General features: G+C 45.6%; 1 protein-coding gene across 1 annotated transcript in view; it reads left to right on the top strand.

Annotated features, from left to right (window-relative positions):
- Positions 1-6,477: 6,477 nt before the first annotated feature.
- The window catches only part of pfn1 (profilin 1), a 4,390-nt gene continuing 1,491 nt past the window's right edge, over positions 6,478-9,376 (top strand). The window contains exons 1-2 of the mRNA XM_037677396.1: positions 6,478-6,548; positions 6,644-6,785. Coding sequence (XP_037533324.1) covers positions 6,645-6,785 — 141 coding nt within the window. The 5' untranslated portion in view covers positions 6,478-6,548; position 6,644. The remainder of the gene's footprint in view (positions 6,549-6,643; positions 6,786-9,376) is intronic.

Genomic DNA, 9,376 nt, shown 5'->3' on the forward strand with positions numbered 1-9,376 from the left:
CCGTGTGTGTACCTGGCGTTTACCCGTGTGTGTACCTGGCGTTTACCTGTGTGTGTATCTGGTGTTTACCTTTGTGTGTACTTTGTGTGTGTGTCAGGACGTGTTGGTGCGAGTGGTGGGGAAAGAGGGCTTCTTCTCGCTGTGGAAGGGCTTCACACCGTACTACGCCCGCCTTGGACCTCACACCGTCCTCACCTTCATCTTCCTCGAACAGATGAACCGTCTCTACAAGACCTATGTGCTGGACCTCTAACACACACACACACACACTCTCTCTCTCTCTCTCTCTCACACACACACACTCTCGCTCTCTCTCACACACACACACAGTTTTGTACAGGATGGACACCAAGTTTTGATGACTGCTGTTATTAAAGTCTTATTGTAGAACTGACCTCCCCTCCTCCTGACAGCATCATGGCCTCACCTGGTTACCATGGTAACAGCCTGATAATAAACTGTTTGTAGGCTCAGTTTGTGTTTGCTGTTTTTCCTCCTTGTGCTTCAGTTTTATTCTGATAAATCATTTTTAGTTTATTCTGGTTTTAATGAATCAAAACAGGAAAGACGACTGAAAGTTTCTAAAATAAATAAAATAAAATGTCTCTTTGTTGCTGCATAAATACAATTACCTGTTTACTGTGCTTTTCCTGAGCAAAGTAAACAAAAACAAGATAAAATACTCTATTTACTCCTGGATAATATTGAATTAAAGTAAAATAAACTTGTTTTGTTAGAAAAGTAAACCTGTAGCTGAAATCATTTCTGCTGCGGCTCCATCCGTCCAGCAGGGGGCAGCAGCTCCTCAACTCAGGAGGAAGTTTGAGTGAATTCTGTAGTGACACCAGGGCGGTAAACAAACAGCACTAACTCGTAATCTGACCCAGTCCTGATGTGGACTCGGGACCAATGAGTCCAGTTTGAAGGATCTGGAGGTTCTGATGTTTAACAAGCCACAGGTGTTTTGCTAAAATCTGCTCCCTGCAGAATCTTGATTTCCTCTGAGGTCCAGTTTTTAAACCGACTCGGGTGTATCAGAACATGACTGATGGTCCAGATGTTCTGATCGTTACAGTGAGCAGATGGGTTTCAGGTTTGCTTCTGATCCTTTTACCCAGAATGCAACACTGCAAGCTTCATGTTAAAGTTTAAATACGTGACGGGTTCTGTTTATGGAAAGACCCAGGTCAGCCCACCAGATCGTAGACCTCACAGGTGAGTGTGGAAAGGTGCGCTGTTATAAGGGCGGTACTTGATGCCATTTTATAGATGATGTCACCGTCCAGAACTGGAAGAACCTAGCTGTTTGGTTTTTTTTGTTACCTTTTCCTTTTAGCCATCCTATTTGTAAAAAAAACAACTGCAGTATGACTTTTTATAACTGTTCATTGTTGTCGCTGTTGTCCATGGTTGTCATCATTCTTTGTTAAATCAGGTCTCTCTTGTAAATGAGTCCTCGAGGCTCAATGGGATTTACCTGTAGAAATAAAGGTTGATTGAATATTTTGACAAGCAGCATGAGGGAAGAGGTCGGTCAGTCTGGCTTTAACTTTTATCTGAAGGTCATTGAGGCCCTGTGATGAGCTGGAAACCTGTCAGGGTGTCCCTCGCCCTAAGTGGATGGATGAAGGTTATGAGTCCAGACAAATTCCAAGATTTTTATATGTCTGAACAAAATCCAAGGCTGAACCGTCTGCTCAGATGATCCATGGAGACTTGAGGCAATCGATCAAAGATGATGCGTCTTCCTGGCATTCAGACAAAGATGGAGGTAGGATTGCTCTACAGAGGTGAGACGAAGTTTCAGGATTGAGAGAAGGGCCTCGTGAAAAAGACTGTGTCATCGACAACCATGTTTCTGGGAAACGGCTTTGACTGCATCACAGATGTAGATGGAGAAGAAGGTTGGGCCCAAGGTGGTGCCCTGAGGCACACCTTTGGAAATGGGTTGTGGTTCTGAGAAGGTGTCATTTCTCAGCTTTTGGACATGGTCAATGAGATAGTTGTGAAACTAGAGAGCTAGAGTAGAAACCAAGTCAAAGGCTGCAGGAAGATCCACAATGGCCGCTGCCTCCTACTTCCTGTCTAATGGAGCGATGATGTCATCGCAGCGAGAACGCCATTCTGTTAATGAGAGTTCAGCCAAGTCATGGGAGGACCAGGGACCACATTGGTCCTTGCTCCAAAGTATTTTCAGTCATTTTTACTGATTAGGTAGAACCAGACATTGACCCAGAACAAGCAGAACCCTTCATCAGAACCAGCAGAACCCTTCATTTAAAGATGCCAAAGGTCATCAGAGTTCAATCTGAGACTGGGTCAGTTAGGTTTCATCTTCCACCTGCTCACTGTAAGCTCCTCTGAACAGGAAGTAGGAGTCAGTAACAGGAAGTAGGCGTTGCCTGTGAAGAAGTTTAGGCCTAGTTTCCCATAAAAACCCAACAAACGTCATTTGTGAGAACCTTTTACAGACTAGTCTTTTTTGTTTAAAGTCACACACTTCCCTGCTGTGCCGTATAAGGACACACACTTCACCCACTGATGCTCGCTGTGTGTGTGTGAACACCACATCCTCTTCAGCCCTCGCCTCGGTTCTTTCGTCTTGACTCAGAGAACCTGTTCTCCGTTATTGAGGAAGTTAAAAGATTCATGTTAACGTTTAGTTCTTCCTCTGCGCTCGTGCACGTTCCGCTTCACGCTGCATAAAGGGCATGTGGTGTTAGAACCTGACCTGTTTATTTATGAAACTGATTAAAAATGGGTCCTAAGAGGTCCGAACTGAACGAAACTAACGTTCTGGGTGTGTCTTCCTGCAGCAGAGAGCTGCAGCTGGGTTTTAGCTGCTCTTCAGCTCATCTCATCTCTTTAACAGCTGTTTGAGATGAAGATAACAGAACAGGACCCAAGACCCAAACACGAGTTCTGAATGGTTCCCGTCTCTAGTGTCTACTTTTATTCGTTGGCATAAGCTGATGCTATACGTCGTTATGGGGCCTTAAACAGACATGCTAAGCTAACACATTGATGCTAAGGTATGCTAAGCTAATACAGACGTGTTAACACAGTGATGGAAACACCATAGACATATATACATAGACTCCTCGTTGAGCGGGCTGGCCTTTTATAAAGGTACATCAGAGCGTCAGCCATTTTGAATGTGGCAGAACAGCCGGTCAACTGATAGAAGGAAATGAACTGAGCGTCATGAAGCACCGTTCTACAAAGTGTTTTAAGTTGATCCCTGTCATTCACACACACTAATGTTTAGAAAACAGACACCAAAGACAACATTTGTAACTTTAAAGAACTCTCATCTTGAGCAAGCATGAAGGCGACAGTGGAAAGAAAAAACTCCCTCATGAGGAAGAAACCTTTAGCAGAACCAGGATCAGGACAAGAGGACCATCTGCTTCGACCAGCTGGGTTTGGTAGGAATAGATACACAATGGCAGGTCAAGAATCACATGTTAAGATAGAAATAGTATCAAATGAAAACTATTCAGTTTTAACAATTCATTTAAGGAAATGAGGTCAGTTTGTCCTCTAGTAGAACTAATAGAAAACTAGGTGACTCTAGAAGTTTACTAGAGACTATAGGATTTATCAAAAAGGAAAGTCTTCAAACTGGACAATGTGTCAGCCTCAAGGACAGAAACTGGAAGTTGGTTCCACAAGAGAGGAGCCTGAGAACTGAAAGATCTTTCTCCCATTCTGCTGCTGGAAACTCTAGGAACCACGAGTAAACCTGCAGTCTGAGAGCAAAGTGCTCTGTTAGGAAAATATGGAACAATAAGATCTGTAATATAAGATGGAGCTAGGTTGTTGAGAGCTTTGTAGGTTAGAAGTAAGATTTTGAATTCTATTCTGGATTTGACAGGGAGCCAATGGAGAGAAGCTAAAACTGGAGAGATATGATCTCTCCCAGTAACTCCAGTTAAGACTCTGGCAGCAGCATTTTGGATCAACTGAAGACGTTTTAAAGAAGGATTTGGACACCCAGATAATAAACCATTGCAATAGTCCAGTCTAGATTGATGTTTGATTGATGAACAATTAACATTGACGATAAGTAATTCAGTGATGCTAACAGATAGGCTAACACAGTGATGCTAACACATATGCTAACACAGTGATGCTAACACATATGCTAACTCAGAGATGCTAGCAGATATGGTAACACGGTGATGCTAACAGCTTTGCTAACACAGTGATGCTAACAGATATGCTAACACAGTGACAGATATGCTAACACAGGGATGCTAACAGATATGCTAAATCAGTGATGCTAACACATATGCTAACACAGTGATGCTAACACATATGCTAACTCAGAGATGCTAACAGATATGGTAACACAGTGATGCTAACAGATATGCTAACAGTGATTCTAACAGATATGCTAACACAGTGATGCTAACAGATACGCTAACACAGTGATGCTAACAGATACGCTAAATCAGTGATGCTAACAGATATGCTAACACAGTGATGCTAACAGATATGCTAACGCAGTGATGCTAACAGATATGCTAACACAGTGATGCTAACAGATATGCTAACACAGTGATGCTAACAGATATGCTAACACAGTGATGCTAACAGATATGCTAACACAGTGATGCTAACAGATATGCTAACAGATATGCTAACACAGTGATGCTAACAGATATGCTAACACAGTGATGCTAACAGATATGCTAACACAGTGATGCTAACAGATATGCTAACACAGTGATGCTAACAGATATGCTAACACAGTGATGCTAACAGAGTGATGCTCAGCCAGCAGATGTAATGTTTGAGCCCCCGGGGCCTGCATACTGCAGAGTGCAGCTTGTATCAACCCGTGAGTCTGCTCCACCACACCTTCCCTCACTGCAGGGCGCTCTGCAGATTCCTTTATGTGGGGTCAGAGGTCACGCTGTGCAGGTGGACAGTGGAGACAACATACCTGTCCATCCTGTTGGACCTGCACCTCGTCCCTGCAGGGACCTAACAGGAGGCACATTCAGGTTTCCAGATTCAGGTCCTGACTTCTGCTGCCGGCTCTGAACCCACATGGTTCCTGACCTGGAAGCTGCAGCTGTGGTTTTGTTCTGTTGAGTTGTTCGTTATTGTTTTAGTTTTTTATGCAACTTTTGAATAATCTGCGATTTCTTCACATTTTGAAAGTATAAGTGACGGCATCGTGCTAAAACCTTTGACCTTTCCAAGAGTTTTCTAATGTGTTTGTTACAAACAGGAAGTGTTGTTTCTTCTGATTTGTGTATTTTAGCTTCATTAATGTATAAAAATAATAATTCTGTCTGATGTTGACCGAAGGTTCAGCTCTGTGTTAGAAAGCAGCCGAAGTTCTGATGCAGGTCTAAACTGGCTCAGGTATGTGTGTGTCACTCTGAGGAATGCTCTGTGTGTGTGTGTGTGTGTGCGTGCGTGCGCGTGCGTGTGCACGTGTGTGTCTTCGACACACCTTCACTTTTACTCAGATTTCTTGCTTCAGCAGCTCTGACTCTGAACTACAGCTCCCAGAATGCACTGCAGCTGGGTCACACAGGAGGCTTCTGTACCGGCCTCTACACCGTCCATAACGGGGACAGGAGGATGTCCACACAGGAGGACAAACACAGAGACAGAAGGTCTCAGAGACAGACCGCCACCAACAAACAGAAAATAAACAACAAACAACAACAAATGGTTTACAGAGACTCTGGAACAAAAGAGCAAAATGATCTTGAACAAAACAAAGACCAAGAGGTCTACAGAGAAGAAGACAAGACTGACAGAGACACGGTCTAGTTTTCTGGAGTCTGGATTATCAGCAGTCGAGCCGAAACGGGTCAGGAGGAAGTGGTTTGTGTCGAGGCGACAGTTGCTCTGCAGCTTCCTGTTCAAACCCTGAGAGTTCTCTACAGTCCTAGACCTGGTCCAGACCTGGTCCAGACAACAACCTGAACATCAGCTGATCATAAAACGTCTTGAGCCCTGTCCAGCATTCTTTTAACTCCGCCCACTGTCTCCTCTGGGGGACTTTCTAAGAACCAAAACTTCCTTGATCTAAAGATTCTGCTCCAGGTTACAGGCAGGAGAAACCAGATCAAACTGGAGATCTGGACCAGAACCTGTTGTCCTCTGCTGCTTGTTTGGGACGAGTTGTGGAGAGACGGAGGCAGAGAGGAGGTTTCTGCAGACTCGGGAGGCCCAGCTGGACCTCGGGTCTTTGGAGACCAGGATTTGAGAGTCCTGAAGCCCCACAGAGGAGCTGGATCAGAGCAGATTCAGGATGTCAGGGTCACAGTTGTGTCTCTGATTGTGGCTGGCTCGGTCTACTTCCTGGTTTTCACTTCCCAGGTGAGGCAGAGCGAGTGAGGCGGGCTGTCAGAGAGAGAGAGAGAGACAGAGGGAGAGACAGAGAAAGAGACAGAGAGAGAGACAGGAAGCAGCCTGTGAGTGGGGAGTGGCCCGACCTATAAGAGGCGCCTCGTCTTCCTGCTTTCTTCATTTCTCCTCTGTCCTCCGTTCGCGTAAGACCTGAGACTCTACCTGCACAGGTAAGCTGAACACACACACACACACACACAGGCAGGTGAGGGTGTGTGTGTCACTGACAGGGTGTGTGTGTTTCTGTGTGTGTGTTGTGGAGCAGGATGTCGTGGCAGTCCTACATCGATACTCTGAAGACGCCCGATCAGAGCGGGATGGTCCCAGTGATGGAGGGGGCCATCTGTGGGATCACACCTGGGCAGGAGAGTGTGTGGGTCAGCACGCCGGGTCTGTCGGGCATCACGGTGAGCGCACACACACACAAACAGACACACACAGTGACAGGTTCATCGTTGAACTGTCAGAACTTCACTTCCTCGTTTCTAAAATCGTCTGAGCCGTCGACTTTGAAACGTGTTTCCTGTTTCCTGTTTACCTGCGCTCCTCAAGACACCTGCAGCCTCACACCCTGATACACCTCGAAACACCCTGACACCCCGAAACACCCTGACACCCCGAAACACCCTGACACCCCGAAACACTCCGAAACACCAGGAAACACCATGAAGCTCCGCCCCTGTGCAGGTGACATCACCTGAGCCGCCTCATCAGCTCAGTTTGATCGTCGTCTTTATCAGAGCAGAGCAGCTTCCTGCGGGTTCTTCTTCTTCTTCTTGAGTTTAGGGTGCAGCTCAGCTGCTTCCCGTTATGTCAGGGTGGTGGGCGGAGTCCAATGCTGATGCTGCGTTCAGGCGCTGCCGGAGATATTGAACAGGTTGTGATCTGAGAAGCTGATTTTCCTACAGCTCATCGTCTGTGGTACAACCAGACCTTTACCAGAAATGTAAATGAAAAGATCCTTCTTTGATTTGAACTTCCTGTTTAGACATCCTGACTTCCTGTTGATTTAATTTTGCAGAGAGGAAGTTTTTCATCTCACAGGAGGACGTTTGAGACCAGAAGGTCCAGCACCGAAGGGTTCAAAGTTCCTCCTTTCAGAAGCGTTTCACCGTCTTGTATTTAAGATAAAAAGTGAATTATATATTTTAATTTAAAGGTTAATAATCTCTGATGGACAGGAGACATGAGATAGGGGACATGAGATGGGACACATGCGACATGAGATAGGACATAGGAGACATGAGATAGGACACAGGAGACATGAGATAGGACATATGATTTAGGAGACATTAGACTGAAGACATGAGTTTAGAGGCATGATACAGGGGACATGAGATATGAGACATGGCACAGGCAGAACACAGGAGACTGGAGACATGAGATTGGAGACAGGAGACAAGAGACATGCAATACGACACTAGAGTCAGGAGACAGTTGGGTTTTTCACTGAAGTAGTTTTTAGGTGTTAAAATGTTAAATCTTGCGTTTGGACCTTGGCCCGGTGAGTTCTGGTTGTTTGACTCGTGCTGTCAGGTTGTGTGTAACAGTCGTGTGTGACGGTGGTGTATGCGTATGCAGCCGCAGGTTCGAGTCCCATCAGTTTCCGGGTTTTTCTGAGGGGTTTTGGTGCCGAGCCTCAGTTTGAATGCCTTATAAGGACATGGTGTCAAAAAGGAGCGAAGACAGGAAGCTGAGGAGAACACACACACACAAACGCTCGCATGCACGTGCGTTCTTGTAAAAGTACCTTTTGGGGACTTTGCATTGACTTCCATTCATTTTCTACAGCCTAACCCCGACCCTAACCCTAACCCTAACCATTACTAGTACATGCCTAACCTTAACCGATCCGCAGTTCACACCTTAGTCCTAAACCTAACCCCTAACCCCCCAACGAGACTTCTCCTTATGGGGAGAAGCAGACACACACACACACACACACACACACATACAGATGTAGGAAGCAGAACTTTGTTCAGTTTTTTGTAACATTCCAGTTTCAGTTTATCTTTAAACCTTTAAAACAAACAAAGAGTTAAATTTTCAGATTGTGTAACTGCTGCACCGTGTGTGTGCATGTGTGTGTGTGTGTGGTAAATACGCCGCCTCCAGGCCTGCCTTCTGATTGGTTGATGCCTTCAGGAAGTGGTTTAGCCTCTGCAGGGCTACGTGTCGGGACTCATCACATTCTTTTCTCTCCTGCAGCTTCGACTCTATAGAAAACCTGGTCTGTGTCATGAGACTCGAGGAATCTGGATCTTGATGTACAGTTCAGGGACCCTGGATCCTGATGTTTATTTCAGGGACCCTGGATCCTAATGTCAAGTTCAGGGACCCTGGATCCTGATGTGCAGTTCATGGACTTTAGGTCCCAATGTATAGTTCAGGGACCTTGGATCCCGATGTTTAGTTCAGGGACCTTGGATCCCGATGTTTATTTCAGGAACCCTGGATCCTGATGTTTATTTCAGGGACCCTGGATCCTGATGTTTATTTCGAGGACCCTGGATCCTGATTGAAGTACAGGGACTCTGGATCCTGATGTGAAGTTCAGGGACTTTAGATCCCGATGTGTAGTTCAGGGACCTTGTATCCCGATGTGTAGTTCAGAGACTTTGGATCCTGATGTGTAGTTCAGGGACCTTGGCCTGATGTGTAGTTCAGGTACCTTGGATCCTGATGTGTAATTCAGGGACCTTGGATCCTGATGTGTAGTTCAGGGACCTTGGATCCTGATGTGTAATTCAGGGACCTTAGATCCTGATTTGTAGCTCAGGGACATTGGATCCTGATGTGTAGTTCAGGGACCTTGGATCCTGATGTGTAGTTCAGAGACTGGAACTTGATGGGTAGTTCAGGCACCTTGGATCCTGATGTGTAGTTCAGGGACCCTGGATTCTGATGTGTAGCTCAGGGACCCTGGATCCTGATGTGTAGTTCAGGGACCTTGGATCCTGATGTGTAGTTCAGGGACCTTGGATCCTGATGTGTAGTT

This window comes from Nematolebias whitei, chromosome 1 (genome assembly GCF_014905685.2).
Source record: "Nematolebias whitei isolate Nwh7 chromosome 1, NemWhi1, whole genome shotgun sequence".
Lineage (NCBI taxonomy): Eukaryota > Metazoa > Chordata > Actinopteri > Cyprinodontiformes > Rivulidae > Nematolebias > Nematolebias whitei.